This window comes from Solanum lycopersicum, chromosome 10 (genome assembly GCF_036512215.1).
Source record: "Solanum lycopersicum chromosome 10, SLM_r2.1".
Classification (NCBI taxonomy): Eukaryota; Viridiplantae; Streptophyta; class Magnoliopsida; order Solanales; family Solanaceae; genus Solanum; species Solanum lycopersicum.
In genome coordinates this window covers 58,413,496-58,431,873 of record NC_090809.1, presented here as the reverse complement: position 1 = coordinate 58,431,873, position 18,378 = coordinate 58,413,496, and the positions used below count along the sequence as shown (strand labels likewise).

Here is an 18,378-nt window from a genome sequence, read left to right as displayed (position 1 = left end):
TCACATATATATGGGGAATCAAAGAATAAATATAGTACACTATACAGCCTTCTTTTTGTCTTCTGATTTCCCATACAAAAAGTAATCTCTTTTAATCATAAAACTCCAAGCTTGGATCTTTATATACAACAGTAGTATATATTTTGAAATGTTATAAAAAAAATAAGCTTTTTACTTGATCTTTATTTGTTGGGAAAATTTCATATATGGTAAACTTATTTGATTAAATAACATTATATGGGTATAGCTTACCTAATTACATTCTATGGGTATAGTTTAGTTATTTAGGTATTTTTAATTGTGTATATAAGGTTTCTTTTGTTTTTTATTTATATAATTTTATTTTAAAAAGTGGTTTGTAACTGAAACGTTAAATATGCTAACAATAAATATAGATAATGTCATAATTTAAGGTAAACATCCTTTTTTTAAGGTAAACGTTCCAAAAAAATAAGAATTATACAGCAATTGAAACAAAAGATAAACTTGTTTTTGTTGTTTATGAAACATCAGTTCATCAATTTTTTTTATTTTTTCTTTGTAATCGAATTCAGGTAAGTGTTCATTGGATGAAAATTCATGTTTATTATTGCAATAATTATACAATGTTCTATAGGATTTACAAATTTGATTTATGTGCGTTCGTTATTGTGGTGTCGTAATTTTATTTTATTTTTTGAAAATTGGTTTTAAAATATGATTATTTTAAGCAGAAATTTCGTACTATACAATTATATACTTTTTGTTGATGTAGTATTTGTATACTATAAAGAAGATCAGTGTAAGCGAATACAAGTAATCGTTGGTGATAATTGTATATAGCCATAAAGCAAGTGTTATACTTTTGATACAATTATATACTTTTTTTGATGTAGTATTTGTATATTAAAAAGAATATCAGTGTAAAATCAATTCAGTAATTTGATTGTATAATAGTGTTGTATTAATTGTATATATGATCTCTTTGAATGATTTGAAATATATATATGTTTTTATAATTGAATAGATAATGGCTTCATTGGCTATTTTTGTTATGCATTCTGGTTAATATGTGTACATGAATATAGTAGTTAAATATGACAATATATACAACTGTCTAAATGACTTTGTATATACTCCAATAATATATAAACTTAATATATACTAACTTCAATAATTTTTATATAACTACTAAAATATTACAAATTACAATCATATATGAAATTTTCCCATCTGTATAACTAAATCCAATTACTTTGTGCATATATTTATACAAAAACAAAAATAATAATGAGCCTTTTATATACAATCCGCTACTACCACTATTAAAACTTAGTATATATGTATACTAAAACATTAAATTTTGAAAACAGTCATGGACAGATCAATTTTTGTATATGTATATAAACTTAATATATATTAACTTCAATAATTTGTATATAACTAATAAAATATACAAATTATAATCATATATGAAATTTTCCCATCTGTATAATTAAGTCCAATTACTTTTTGTATATTTATACAAAAACAAAAATAATAATGAGCCTTTAATATACAATCTGCTACTACCACTATTAAGACTTAGTATATTATTCATTATACATAACTTAAAGTACGTATAAAGTAATCAAATCCACAGACATATATACAAATATATAACTAAAACATGTGTGTATTAAACATGCAATATACTATATACAATTACGTGAATACAAAATTTACTTAAACAATAATTTTTTGTATATTGACATCTAAGTAACAACAAAATTGTATCTAAATTTGTGTTTTAAGCCATTACTTCATAATTATGATCTTCAGATCCGTCAACTTCACATGCATGTTCCTCTGACTCAATGTTTACTGCTTTCCTCTTTCTTCCTCCTTGTACAATTTTAATGCCTCTAGCTTTAGCATTGTTAATAACTTCTTGAACTGTCGTAGGGTCATATTTTTTCTTTGATTTCGATTCTTCCATTGTTTGTTCATGTTGAACTTGTTTTGATTTTACCATAGACCCTACATCAACCCCAAAATCTTGAGTTAAACCAATTGAAAACGATGGTAAATTGTCAACAAAATTGACATGCAATGGATCCTCATAGATGAAGATGATTCATTCATTCTGTGACTAATTTGAGATCTAATAAGAACAAACAATCGATTATTTCATCAAAAAATATATGAAAAAACATAAGAAACACAATAAATATACAATTGTTGAATAAGGGAAAAAAAGAAGGAAAACGACTAAAATTTAGGACGAAAATTGAATTCAACTTTGGGAGGGAGTAATTGAATTTTGGACAATTTGAAATTCAAATCGGATATAAGTATTAATTGCGGGAGAAAAAGGTGGAATGTGAATAGGAGAGATAATATTATTTTGTGTAAAATTATATACAAAATTAAAAAAAAAGTTTTTATACTATTGGTTATATAATAGGTGGTGGACCCCATTAATTATAGCAAAAAAAAAATAAACTATAATTATAAAAAGTAAACAAATTAAACTATACCCCTATTATATAATTACTTAGGAATGTTTGTCATTCCATATAATTTTTCCTTATTTGTTTATAATCAATTCATGTAACAAGCCCAATTGAGTTATCACGTGACAACTCGATCGATCACATTTTTGCTACAACACATTCAACTGAGTATAATTCGTACTCCCTTCGGCCTTTCAATATTGAGATCTCGATTAATTCGAATGATTTATTTCAGAAATCTCTGATCAAATTTGAAGAAATTATATTATTCCATCACGAACCAGGATGGTAGTATATATCATAGTCAAAAATGACTTAACTAGTGCATATGTACTCTTGTTAACAAAAAATATTTTTTTATATATATGTATTAAATATTGTATTTCTTTCGACTATTTATCTTGATTATTAGTGCTTATTAATAGTAAAATGAAGAATACAATGAGATTTAAATAATACAAGTAGGATATGATAATACTAAGTTTGAATGGAATGCAAAAAGCTAGTTATAAATATTTTCTTTTCAATATATATTCCACTGTTGCATTTGGAGATTTGCTCTTTTGACTAGTATGAAAAAGTATTTAAAAAAAAAAAAACTCTGATTTGTGAAGAAAGAATGGAGAGAAAATATGTTATTAAACTTTCTATTGGATCTCAAAAAAGTTAACTTTTTTTATGAAAGAATCTTCTGTTGCTTTCTCTTCACAAAACAAGGGAAAAGCTACTTTTAAATTTTTACCATTTCTTATTGTTTATGTTAATTCTAAATAAATATATATTCCATCCCTTTTCTTTTATATTCCTTTGTTCTCAAGTTGAAGGCTTGTCTGTTAGCTATAATTGGGTCTGAATATATAAAAATGGTTATAATTATTTTAAAGAAAATATCGTATCATAATGATAGTTGTGTTATTTGTCAAAATATTTGTGTAACCTGCCTTATTCCTTACTATTACAACAATAATATATTCTACAAATGAAATTTAGAAAGAATAAAGTGTACATGAACATGAAAAAAATGCTTTTAAAATAAATTTGAAAAATATAAATATGAAAAAGACCGATGAAAATAAATGTTACGATGACTTATGATTAATATAACTTATTTCTAGTATTTACTGTAGCTTTTTATTTAGATTTTGATCATTAAAATTAATAAAATAAGATCTAGCAATTTTTACTTATTTTAATTAAAGATTTTTATTTCTAATAAAAGACCGTCAGACACTTAATCTAGTAATTAATTTGCCTCCCAAAAAGATGTGCTCATAAAATTCGGTCCACTTTGTAACATCATTATTATAAATATTGTAAAAAAAATTAACTATTTACTTGATGAATTTTACGCGACATATTAGTGAGATTCAAGATTTGTGGGGATTTTCCCACAAATCGAGATGATCAAATATAACTTCTTGTTAAGTTTTTTTGGGGACTTATCAATATTTTATTTTTGATTCTTACAAAAAAGTTATTTTTAAAATTAGGACTTATCAATATTTTATTTTTGATTCTTACAAAAAAGTTATTTTTAAAATTACTTTACATAAATAATTGTTTATATTCATTATTTATTTTTACTAGCTCGTAGACATATATCACACACATATCATAACATGGATAATACCTAAATTCTAGATCTACCCATTACTTTTTGTTTAAATGGTTAGATAGAAAACTATCTAGGCTACTTCTATTTTTGTATTTGTACATAATTCTTTGGCTTAAGTCATCTACAGCCACTTAAAGTTGTCCACATATTTCATTTAGGCACCTTATTTTAGACTTGTTTCAATTGAACACCTTTTTTAGTTAAAAAAATACATATCGAACATATTTTGACAATCAACTAAAAATAAAGATGGTGTATCATACACTCGCGGCTAACATGGCATGGTAGCTAATAAAAAAGAGACATCTGGCATTGGGCCCAGAAAAACAGAATTAAATAAATAAAAACTATTTTTTGAGAAAAAAAATTAAAAAAGAGCAACCTTCCCTTTTCTCCTTCTTCTTCCCAGAACCACTCTCACCCAACCCCAACTTTAAATTCCACATTTTTTTACCAAAAGACACAAAATCGAATCACGTTTCGAATAACCATTCACTTTGAAGTTTTTCCTTTTAATTTGAAATTATATGTTTTTTTTTCCGATCAACCCACCTACCCCTCTCCTTGAATCTAATTCAATATTGGAAATGATATTTCTTCCAATCACACTTTTTCTTAATCATTAATTAAGATTTGTTAAATTTGAAAAATAATAATAACAAGTTTTTGTCCAAAAAAATCTATTCATATCTTTGTTCATCATAATTAATAGGACTTCATCAAGATATTTGAAACTTAAATCAACATAAGAAAGAAAAAGGAAAAGCAGAAGAAGAACGATAGAGGGTGAGAGAAAGAGAGAGGTGGAGGTGGTGGTGTGTAGTGTAGTGTGTGTATGTAAAAAGATTATGAAAAATGGTGGAAGAATAGTTGCAGCAATATCGGGGAAGAAGATGTATGTTTATTCTTTTTTTTTGTTAATTTTTTTAAAAAATTAAATTAGGTGTAAAAGTTAATGAAAAAAAAGAAAATATATTATTTTTCATAACTTAACGCGCTCAAAGAAAGTGAACTACACATTTTTTGCCATGTCAGCATTTTGTGTTTAATGGAAATGATTTTTGAACAAATAAGGTGTTCAATCGGCATATGGATGAGTTAAGGTGTCTAAGTGAATTTTGCGGACAACTTTAAATGGCTGTACATGACTTAAGCCTAATTCTTTTTTAACGGGGTCAAAATTTAAACAGTGGCATAAAAAATGGGGGAAAGAACACTGGTACTACAAAAGAAGAATTATTTACAAGCGGCTATTTCTTTACTTTCATACTTTTTATTTTTAACTATTAATTCATGTTTATTATTTGATATTATCTATCTATCTATCTATCTATCTATCTATCTATCTATCTATCTATCTATCTATATATATATATATATATATATATATATATATATATAGATAGATAGATAGATAGATAGATAGATAGATAGATAGATAGATAGATAGATATATATATAAAGGAAGTAGTGCTTTAAATTTCAAATATAACTTTGTAATGTTTCTAATTATTGACATAACTGATTAACCAAATCGAAAAATCCAAAAAAAAAAGAGAAAAACTAAACTAAACCAAATTTATTTTGGTTCAGATTGGGTTGCACTTCTTCAAAATCAAAAATCAAAAATCCAAACTGGATAATATAAACCGAACCAAAAAACCAAATGCACACCCCTACATACACAATTACTTTCATACCCCATGTCTTTAACTACTAATTAATGTTTATTGATTGATACCATTAGAGTGTATATGTATTCTAATAGTATCAAAGAGGAAATCAATGATTCAGTAAAAACACTACTGGTCAATTATTCTTTGATATCATCAGAGTAAATATATTTTGATGACATCAAAAAAGAAAATCTAGTATTTCAGTGAAAGGCTACTGCTTGATACTATCATAGTATATCGACCATCATAGTATATATATATATATATATATATATATATATATATATATAATACACTTTGAAATGGTATTAGTAGTAGTTCGATGAGTAGAACAAGGAAGGAAATCATGTAAATAGTTTGCTCTATGAATCTAATCAGGGTAAATATATTAGATTCGGTCAAATTTTTTTTAAAAATGCCTAATGAGTTCAATTTGTGTAGTTTCCCTAAAAAAGTAGGAAAAATTACGCAACAAAGCAAATTTATACTATTGAATTACTTATATAGTTATAGTTTGCTATAATTACCACTCGTGACTAACACTAACATTAATTATGTGGTCTGACTTCGAATTTGTATAATTAGTCATATTTGTATATGTGTAATTCGCCAGAATATACAAATACATATGTATAATATATAATTATTTAACCTATATACATATACAATTCACCTCTCTCCCACTCTCTTCCCTCTCTTAGTCGCCTCTCTGCTCCGTCTACCAATATAGATCATCTCTCTCCTCTCTCTCTCAATATCGCTCACCTCTCTCCTCCCTCTCCCAATCTGGCTTGCCCTACATACAAATGTATATGTATAATATACAATTATATACATATACAATTCACCCCTCTCCCACTCTTTGGCCTCTCTCGCTCTCCTCTCTCCTCTCTCTCCCAGTCTCGCTTGCTTCTCTCCTCCCTCTCCAATCTCTCTTGCATATATACAAATACATATGTATAATATACATATATAATTCACATTTCTCTCACTCTTTTCCTCCTTTCTCTCCCAGTTTCGCTCACCTCTCTCTTCATATAACATGTAACTAAAAATTGTAATTATTAAACTATAGCTATGAAGAGTAATTAATTATTTTTAAATGGTTATATATAAAATTTTTAATAAATCTTAGTTATACAAATCCGCCCAAAAATACACTACGCACCAAGAGAAGCCCATTCTAAAAAGGCCCATTTTTCGCTAAATGAAGACCATGACTAAAAAAAACAGAAAGAAGAAAGAAGAATGCATCAACTTAATTTCATAATTTTATGAGCTAATTACAAAATTCTTATGAATAAATATGTATTTAAAAGAGGATATGAATGTATCTGAGGGGAAATTTTTGTAATTATTTAGAATGATGGAAAATTTTAAAAATTATAGTAAAATAAGATGTGTATTTATGTAATTTTTTCATCAAATTAAGCCTCAAACCTAAATAACTATACTAAACATTGTCATGGAAAATATTTCGCAGTTATTCCTGCATATCTTTTAATTGAATTTGTGAATAAAAATACGTGTTTTCATATGAAAATCAGAATTCTTTCCATTATTTCAGTGTGAATCTATTTCTTACTATGCATTCTCTAGTAAGCTTATTCAGTAAAAATTGAATGAAAAAATCATGCTTTATAACACAGAACTTATTATTGGTTCGTAACGGGAAATGCCTCTATCTAGTAGTGCAACGGGCATTATATTTAATAAAAATTAGGAAATTTGAATATTGGAATAGAACTTACCAAAGAAATGTGTTGAGTTGAAAATCAAACCTTCATCATCATATATTTAATATATAACTCTAACCATTAAGTTATATCTCGCAATTGCTTTAATTATATTTAAGTTTGATTATTATTATTAGCATACTAATTATACTTGACCTATATACTTGTGTGTTCCTCACTGTATTATTCCTCGGTCACTATTAAAAACTATATTATTATTTTTGTTAAAAAATAAAAATATCCATCGCATTTAAATTCAGTCTGCTAGTGGCTAAGTTACAAGAATAATTGTTATAAGAAAAAGTGATTTGACTAAAAAATAAATAGTGTCACATAAAATAATACGGAGAGCGTAATTAATTTTCTGCGGCATGCAGTTTCTTTTTACCTACTCATATTGAGTGCTTAGAAATGATGAGAGTCAGAAAAGAGGGGTTCAATTTCCCAAGAAGTCTCTCTAAATAATACTCAAAACACTATAATTATGACGAAATCTCATTAATGTTTCAATGGTTCACCTAATACCTGACATTCTTCCTCTTTAGTTATAATATTATCAAATTTTTAACATTAATATTTAAATATATTATGATATATATGTATTTTCAAAGATATAAGATCAAAATAGGTATAATTTATGCTAAATATATTATATTTATACGTATTTGAGATAGATAAATAAACTTTTGTTCTACTCCTTTTTAGTTATTAGTTATGATCTTATTCGCTATTTTCCTATAAATTAATTAACTATTTCAGTACATGTGAATCATATCGAATATACATACAGATATATATGTGATGTGTATTCAGTATGATTTCCATGTATATACATAACTATTTTCCTACCCTTCCCATTCACCTCTTTTACTATTTTAATGTATCATGATAAAATAAAAATAAAAAATCTAATTATCTTTTTAAATACATATTAGTGGTAAATACATCATTATATTTGAAAGTTATGTTGAATAAAACTTGCCAGAAATAAATATATCGTTTTTTTTTGTGTAAAATTAAACATTATAAGTTGGTTCGCTATCACTTGGATTTTATATAGTAAAAACGAAGATTACATTGGTCCCCCAAGGGATTTAGGTGATACTGACGTAATTTGAGATTAAATTATTTTTCTATCCCTGTTTAACATCATTGGATGTGAGGTGGGAAAATATTATTATTACTAAACATATAGTAATAAATTAACTTAACAAAGACATCTTCAATCAGGGCAGCTCGAAGTGATAGAAGGTCAAAAGCGAAATTTTAATTCATGCCTAAAATATGAATAAATTTTATATATGTATTTATTTAAAATTTATTTATTTTATACTATTTTTGATAAAAATTATTAGTATTTTAATATTATTTTTTGAATTATTAGTTTTAGCTAATTAAGATTTTGTCAACTCAACATTGAAATACATCCCTTCAGTGAGGCCATTAGTTTATGGATTGTTGACATAATTCTGTAGGTAATAAGTTAACAAATATTAAATAAAGATAAGAGTTAGAACCATAGAATTTGAAGCAAGAAGTTGATGACTTATATACCCCATTTTAATATGCCTCTAGTAATACTTGAAATTAAAATTTAAAAAGCAATAAAAAAAATTCGTAACTCACTTTGTTCAATACTTTTCACAGTTAAATTTTATTTTTAACAAAGTACAAGAAATGTTAAAGTGGGTAAAATAATATATTTTAAAAAAACATAATTTTTATCATAAATAATCAATTTTTCATATAGAAATTTTAACACATAATTTATTCTTGATGAAAAATTGGGGGCACCGAAATTTGGGGCCCAAAACAAAAGCCTTACTTTCAAAAACATAGAGCTGCCATGGACTAGCGGACTAGGTTCAACGGACTAGGTCTCATGACTCAGCAAGAACAATAATGAAGAGAAAATAACAACAAGAACACAACACAAGCAGTTTACGTGTAAATCTCCTTACTCAAGGGAGTAAAATCACGACCTGTCTCATTGGATTTTCAATTGTTTTCACTAATCTCTTCAAGCAAAAGCGAAACACAGTTACAATCAAGTAAGAAAAGTTATTAATCTCATAACTAAGTAATAACTCTATTACTTAACGAGCTTAGGCAGATACCACACTACCCACAAACTTATCATCACTAGACAATTACAATTTGACTAAGCAGTTACCACTCTCCCACTAAATCAACTAGCACTTAGGAGACTTAAAAATTTTGACCAAACAACAAATAATGTTGCCACTAAATCAGTTACCCTTAACTGATTTACACTTTTACAAATAAATACAAGGTCTGAATTCTTTATAGATTTGGAACAAATTTACAATATAAGTGCAAAAGTGTTAATCCTAAGACACCTAAACTTGCAGCTTTATGGGGTCGCTATTGTTCTTGAGGATGATTCTTCACTTCAGTGTTAGCCTTTACAAGGTTGAGAGTTTTTAAATTGCAAAAACTAAGATTGTGACTATTGGACATAATCTTTATGAAGAATAGTCATAACTTTCGAGATCATGTGATGATCGAGGTTTCTGCTACAGTTGGAGATTGTGCAACAACCAATTGTACTTTTTCATCCTGCCAGTTTTGTGTAAATTTGCACAAGAATCAGGTCTCTTTACAAGATTTCTAATTTGTTAAATTATCAAAACTACAATTAACATTGATACATGACAATTTTATGGATTAAAGACTTTGGAATAATCATTAAGTTATAGCGTAGTGTGTAAAAATTACAAATTTAGTCGCTTTGTAACTAGCTACTGATATTAAATTAGATATTATTGTTGTATCAACTTTAAGCATATGCGATTGAAGTTTAATTTTTTTTAAAAAAAATTATGAAGTTTGACCATAAACTTTCAACATTTTTGTTTGAAATGTAGCTTATCAAGATAACTTTTAACATTGTTGCTTAATGTTTGACTTGCCAAAACTAGGAGGGACTCAAACATACATTTAGTTTAAAGTCAAGATTGAACGCATGCCTTAAACTTTAAGACAAAGAAATATACTTTTATAAGTCTATTTTCCTAGTTTTTGAGATGCAAATTGGCTAATAACTTTTAATAATGAATTTTCTAATAATTCTTTTTTAATTAATGATATAATTAATTCATTTATTTATTTTTAGACATAAAATATTCTAAAGATATCAAACTTCTTCATTAGCTGTACAATAGTGTTCAACACTTTTTCTTAAAAAAGAAAAAGCTATAATATATTATTGATAAATAAAAAATGGACCTCCTCAAAAATTGAGGGCCTAAAGTATGTGTTTTTTCTTTTAGAAAACAAATTTTATAGAGTCGACACCGATAAAAATCAAACTTCGAACTTACTTTTTGAAGTTTGTACTATGAATTTCATCCTTGTAAAGATTTCCAAACTTAAAAACACCACTTGATTTATATACTCAATTTCTATATTTAAATTAAAAACCCATTTCTTTAAATTTGCAACAATGACTATTTTAATGTTGAAAACCCTAAATTGGTTAAGGGTCCAATTTGAAAATCAGGATACGTGAACGTGTGTTATCTTCATAAAATTAGATATTTTGAATCAATATAATATTATCTATTGACGTCTATCATACAAAAATATTATTCTACAAATCTTAGATTCGCAGATATCAAACATTGGATGTAAACTGATAAAGTTTTAAATATTTCAATCATGTCTTTTTTGTTTACGAGAATAATTCAAGTTTAGGTACGGTCAAAGGATATCTCAAGAATTTTGTGTTTGCAATGATGAAGCTAACGTAAAATTTGGAAAATTGTCTCGAATAAGACCAAGTTTGCAAATGAAATTCAATAGCCATTTGTAAAAGCAAGGAATAATTCACAATTTTCAATTCATACCGTACCTAAATACTTTAATTATTTCAAGTATTGGAAGGAGAGTAACGTAGTCGGCAGAGGAATATTTAACTATTTAAAGTATTTCAATTTTTGCAAATAATGACCAAAAGGAAAAATAAGTCCCAATTTAGAGACAAAAAAATGTTTACCTACACATGTTGTTGAAATACTTGGTCAATTCCCATGTTACTTTTGCTACTATAAATAGGCCCCCCTTCCCTTTTAACACTTCCCAACCATACATTTTATCTATATATCTTTTTATTTGTACTTCTTTCTCCTTTTTTGCCATTCATTTTCTCACTCAATATATGTATATGTGTTAAAGAGATCAACTATGAATGTTGTTCTTGTGGAAATGGCATGGGGAATCTATAAAGCTCAGGAGGGATAGCACCATGAATACATCTTAATGGCTATCTATAGCGCTATCCATCCTGAGTTTTATGGCTTCTTCATGCTCGCTTTTGGTGCTTCATGTTGATCTTTCGTACTAAATACGTTTGCTTTAGTTGGAAGAGCACAATATATGTGATGTCGTTGATTAGATAAGGTTAGACCTAAAAAGCTTGAAAGGAGATAAGGGGTGAAGACTTAGTTAGGCCCACGGATCCGGTTTAGGCTCTTGATGGGACCAGCTCGCGCTTGAGCCCGAGCCCGAACTAAGCCTCTTAAAACACACTTATTAAACCTATGCTTCCTAATGGGCTAGGCTTTCAGCCAGCCCGGCCCGGTTCACTAGGAGGTTATAATTGGTCATTGTTAGGTTAGCGATCATATTTTCCTATGCTCAGTTTAAATGCTTGCTCATTATTAATTATTTTATTTGTTCATTTTTATTTGTTTACTCTTTTAATTAATATAGATATAGATTTTAATTTTTAGTTATTTATTTTTAACATATTAAAAAAGTGACTACTTTTTTCTTTTTATGTTTTATCCTCTACAGTAATTATTTATTTTTTAGTTATTTTTAAAGTTTAATATTAAACATTATCTAATAGAAATAATATAGTAAAATAATTATGTTATTTATTAGTTTTTTTAAAAAAAAATGTCAAATTCAAATATAATAAATAAAAGAAATAATTTGAGAGATAAAATCAGGCATGAGAGATCAATAACAGAAGAAGTTGTTGATTTCTCAAAGCAATTATTGCTTGCAGAGGCTAAGTCAAATTAAACCAAATTGACTGTTCTCATATTATTCCTTTCCCGGGAGTCCATTTTCACCTTTGATTTGAAGAAATCGCCCATGAATAATAGGGCTTAGTGTGAATTAAATCACCAGTCGAGTAGTTCACTTTATTTGCAGACCTTCAGACTTTGTTCTGTAAAATAAATACGTGTATCTATATATTAATTTATTTGTGTTAGTTTTCTTAAAATTATTTATTAGATAAGTCATTTCTAATAATATGTTTTAACATGAAGAAACTATTATAAAAAGGGTAAATATATCAAACGATATTTAATTTATGTTTATTTTAAATAGATATCAAAAATCAAAATAAAGGAGGAATATGTAATATCTTAAAACACAAGTGTTATAGAGCAAAATCTGAATGGAGGTGTATGAAATTATCTCCAAATAAAAATAAACAAAAGGAGTATAGCTACATTGATCAAATCCCTCAATAAATGTTGATTTGGATGTATGTTATCTTTTAAAAATAGCCTACTTTTAAAAAATCGGAAAATCGGAGCTAACATAAATTATTTTGCAATATGTTTGTAAGACTATGAAAGGAGGTATATGATTAGCATGAGTGATTATTCTAATTCAGCATATAGTATTAATGTTATTATCTGATTACACAGACTGAAAAGTAAATACCAAATTTCAGACAGTATTTATTTGCTAGCTTTAATTTAAGGTGGTTATGGTTCCACGTTTTACTTTAAATGCTTCACTAAAATACAATGGCAAGTGGATGACAATATCAATGTGACATTAATATTTGGTTTTTGTTAGTTTTTCAAAAATAAGTTTTTAGAAAAACAATCGTAAGACATATATATATTCACATGTTAGAACTGTGAGCGAGAGTGAAGATTGTCAAATAAAAAACATGTATATATTCACACGACACTCACCTATTTGGTTTGTAGCTTTTTTTTCCTATGGGTAATAAAATTATTGTTGAAACAAATTGAGTATCAAATCAACAGGGTGAAATTAAAATTTTTAGTTGGTGGGCTTTTAATATTATAAATAGAAGCTTAGTGAATTTTTAATAAATTAATGTTTCACATTAAATAGATTTTTTAACACAAATATTGAGTTTAAGTAGTTAAAGATAACTATTATTTTGTCCAATTCAATTTTGAATACCAATAAAGGTGAGGTAAGAGTTTTGAGTTTATTTAGTTAGTAAATTTTACGATTTAGGAGTGAATTTCTAATAAATTAATTATACATATCAACTACAGTTTTTAAATATAATTAGGTGGTTAATTTTATCGTTTTATAGGTGAAGCTCTAATTTTGAATATCAACAAAGGTGAAATTAAAATATTAATTTTTTATTAGTTTTGGATATTAAATAATGCATCTCAATGGATTAAACTACTAAAAACTTTAAATTAAAGTTAACTATCAATTTTCATTAATTCATCATATCTTTGAAATACAGAAAACAAGACGGAAGAATTGATTTATAGTCGTGGCTGTTTATATAGAAAAAATTTTTCCCTAGTACTCAACTCAATCTTCTTAGTTGAATTGTAGATGTATTTGAAAGTAGATTTAAAGTAATTACTTACAAGTTTACATAAATCAATAATTTTTTTAGATTATGTATTTATATTTTAAAATGTTAATTTAATATATATAAAATATTATCGCAAATCCTAGTCATTGGTTAACAACTGTATTAACCTGAGATTATTGCACTAACAATATACCTATAGTTTATGCTGAGATTTATGTTAATCCATTTGTCTTCCCCTTTTTTATCCAATTGTTTATGAATTTCATCAAATTTTTGGCTAAGAACAGTTTAAAACTATACTCCCTGTATAAACTACACCAATGCAATCCATACTATTCTGATTATATATATGTATATAATATTTTATTGTTTGTTGGAAAAACATTCAAAAAAATATTTTTTTAGACCCTTGTTTGCTAATAAAAATAAATAAATGTTAGGACTGTGTGAGTTTATGGAAAGACATGATATATTCTTTTCCTTTATCAGTTAGATAAAGGTGGAGCTTAATTTTATACCAACTTCACCTTGTAAAGTATATACATCATTACTTTTGGGGTTAACTGATAGTGGAGGACTTCAAGTAATCAAGATTTAGCTAATTTTAATCTCTAGTACTCGAGTTTCGTTTTCATTATTAGAAGTAAAAGTCTTTGACCGACGCCACAGATTCAATAAGAAGAATCGACTGATAATTTTTTGATATAAAGTCAAATGAAAAGTAAATAAAAATAAAATTGCTAATTAAAAGGAAGACAATGCAAAACATTGTTTGTTAAAAGATTTTCACAATATTTAATTTTAGATGTATGTAGAATGGACAAAATAGATTATTTAGGGTGATTTTGGCCTCATTTGTTTTCACTAAGATTAAGAGGTCTAAATCCGAATACATATCTGAATATTAAGATTTGCGTTAATATCTGGGTGTTTATCTGAATATACATCTGAATATTAAGATGTGGTCCCTAATCTGAACACTAAATAATTAATGTCGTTTATTTTAAATATCTGAATGTGAAAGTAAAATTGAACATTATATTAATAAAATATTATAAAATTTTCATTCCCAACAAAATATATGACTTTTGATTAAAAAAAAGTTTTAAAATTTTGAATAATCATGATTTGGAGTACTATTTTTTCATTTAAAACCTTGATAAACAACAATACACCAAAAACATTGTTAGAATCAATGTTCTTGACACGCGTCAATATAAAAAAATTATTAATATAAAAAATATACTTGAAAGGATTTATAAAAACTAACATATTGGAAAAAATAGTGTTTGATTGAGAAAAGAGAGAAATAAAGTTTTTAGTTATGAGATAAAAAGGCACACTCAGAGCAGATAAACTATGATGTATTATTTAATAACTTATCAAATGAATATGAATGTTGTTAAGAGTCTCTTACAGATTTATTCGTTCAGACCTCTTTAGACCCACTAAGAGGTTCTTTTAAAAATAAAACAAATGAACTTAATGTGCTGAATCTGAATCAGATGACCTTCATTAAGTACAAACAAATGAGGCCTTTAAAGAGTTTTATTGAGAGTAGCGTGAACCGTAAGTGTTTTTTGTGAAGGAATTCATTAATTTTTGACAATTCCAACTTCATACAACTTTCTGCTTGCAAAATCTCAGTCAAGTCTACTTTGTAAAATCGAAACAGTTCATGATACTTTGAATCACATTATAAATAAACAAAGGATAATGAATTGAAACACTGTATTTTCCTAAATAATATCATTAAGAAAGGATGATACATCAAAATCAGAGCTGAACATAGACAAGTCTTCGATATTATCCTCTGGTTGCGTACTATTGCTTGCTCCAAAGTTATCTAATCCGAAACCACCCAAGTTTTGCTCCTTCCATATCCCATCTGATCGAATCTCGGAATCTGTCTCTGAATTCTGGAGGTCAATTTGCTGGTTGTATGCATATGTACAATCAAATTGCTCCGCATAGTTTAGCTTGAAATCAAACGATTCTTCTAAAAACCTCTGAAAATCGAAAGCTTCATCATGGTTCTCTGTCAAACAAAAGGTATCTAATACGTTTGTTGCTTCCATTGAACAATTATCATCCATTACACAATGCTCCATGTATTCTAGACGCGCACCAACATCTTCATTCACGTTTTTTGTGTTTGAGACATCGTTGAAGTTGAGGCATTGTACAAATTCATCTTCTTTCGTTAAAGGTGTCTCAACTTTAACACAAGAATTTTGAGATTTAGGTAAATATCTCTGAATTGCACTCCGAATCAATTAATTCATTTTTAGAGTTCTCCTCCATGATTACTTCCAAGTCCTCTTCATTCCAGGAACAAGCAGGCGAACCATGATTAACATAATCATAACTTAAATCTGTATTTGGTGTATCTGATGTTTTCAAATCCGACTCAATTTCATCATTCTTTGAACCATCAAGCACTAAATCTTCATGATCAACACACGATTGACCACTCAATTCAAGTGAAGATGTTCGAGTAATGCTACCATTACTCGAATAATTGGGGAAGTTGAGTGTGGCATTGGATCCATACATAACCTTTGCAGCTTCATCATAAGCGATAGCAGCCTCATCAGCACTATCAAAAGAACCTAGCCAAAGTCGCTTTCCTTTGCTTTTATTATCACCACTAATATAAGCAGGCTCGCGAATTTCAGCCACCCATTTACCCCAAGTCCTCTGCCTAACTCCTCTGTATTTACAACTCGAATTCTCAGGACCACCTTTGCCTTGCATACAACCTTTTCTTGATCCATTTTCTCTTCTTCTTCGATTGTTCAACGTTCAAATTAACCTCTTGGTTAAAATTTCTCCATTTTAACAAAATCTCTTGTGTCGAATTCGATCCAGTACACTTTCTTTTCAGTTTCCTATTAACACAAAAATTTATGGTCATATAAATAGTTTATGACTTGAAACAATTTTATAAAAAGTAGATAAAAATATAGCGTGCTAAATCAGAAAATAGCACACAATAAATTCAAAAATATTGAGTAACTACTACAAAGTTGGCAGTTGTTTGTATTTATTTAATTTAAAATTTATAAGAAGTAGATAAAAAGGAGAAAATATGAGAGAAGAAAATCACCTTTGTGGAATGTGAGCAGACATGAAAAGTATAAATTATAATTTATAATTCATAAATAAATAAACTTTGATTGGAAGTTTTGTTTTTTGGTTTGGCCAATGATCTGTGGTATATTTATATGAGATGAAAATGTTTGAAATATTTTTCCTATTCAAATTGGGATCCACTTTTGAGGAAATGAATAAATGTACAAATAATGTAGTGGCAATTACATTAAAATGTTAATATTAGTGGGATCATAAAATATTATAATTTTGTAAGTGTATTATTTAATTCAATTAATTAATATTTATTAATTTAAAGAATTTTTAGAAATTTAATGAAAATTCATTTTTTATAATATTAAAATCATTGTATCTTATTAATTTAGATATCATATTTATTGAATTCACAAAAAAATAAATTCATTATACATAAAGTACTTTGTGTAATTCTTTTTTGTTAAATCATTCATTGTAAAATAAATTCAAGAATTTAATGATTCATTTTAAAAATAAATTTATTACACATAATGTTTATTGATTCTTAATAATTAAATATTATTTATTATATCTTTACTAAAAACATTCGATACATAATGATGAGAGCATAAACTATATGTTAACATAGAAAATTTCTTAAAATCATATCCCAAAATAACTTTTCATTTAAAGAATATTACAAAATCAATAATAACATATCAAATACTCTGAGTACAATTATTACTTCTTTTTTTAATTTTTATTTTTTATATTCTTTATAAACAAAATGAATTACCGCCCCTAGCCACACAAATTTATAGAGCTTATTTATATGGTTAATCTAAAAACAAAAAATTCTTGGTGACCATGAATTTTTTGTTTTCCGACTCTTTCCAGTACTATAGAGATCTTTCATATTGTACATCACAACTTTTGGGAGTTAAAAAAAAAGGTAGTTTACAATATACTCACGCTTCAAGGAAAAACATATTAAAACAAATATCAAAGAAAACATGACATAACATTCTAGAGAAAAAAGAAGGAAAAATAACTATAATAAAATAGTACGATAATTGAAGTATAAAAAGATAGTAGAATTTTGACAAAAATTGGAGGACAAGAAACCATAGGAGAAATTTTATGACTACTGACAAGATAAGAATGAACAAATAATGTTCTACTACCTACTAACTATAACCTTCTATTCTAGTTTGTATCTTCCACA

At 26.9% G+C, this 18,378-nt stretch overlaps 1 protein-coding gene and 1 non-coding gene across 2 annotated transcripts; one reads left to right on the top strand and one right to left on the bottom strand.

Annotated features, from left to right (window-relative positions):
• Positions 1 to 11,696: 11,696 nt before the first annotated feature.
• On the top strand, positions 11,697 to 11,859 carry MIR390a (microRNA MIR390a). Its single transcript, NR_130096.1, has one exon. It is a non-coding gene; the product is annotated as a microRNA MIR390a (primary transcript).
• Positions 11,860 to 15,823: 3,964 nt separating this feature from the next.
• Positions 15,824 to 16,841, bottom strand: LOC101268444 (uncharacterized). Its single transcript, XM_069290060.1, has 2 exons — positions 16,395 to 16,841; positions 15,824 to 16,339 (listed from the first exon to the last, which is right to left on the bottom strand). The coding sequence occupies exons 1-2, from the start codon at positions 16,839 to 16,841 to the stop codon at positions 15,824 to 15,826; spliced, it is 963 nt and encodes a 320-aa protein (XP_069146161.1).
• Positions 16,842 to 18,378: the final 1,537 nt, after the last annotated feature.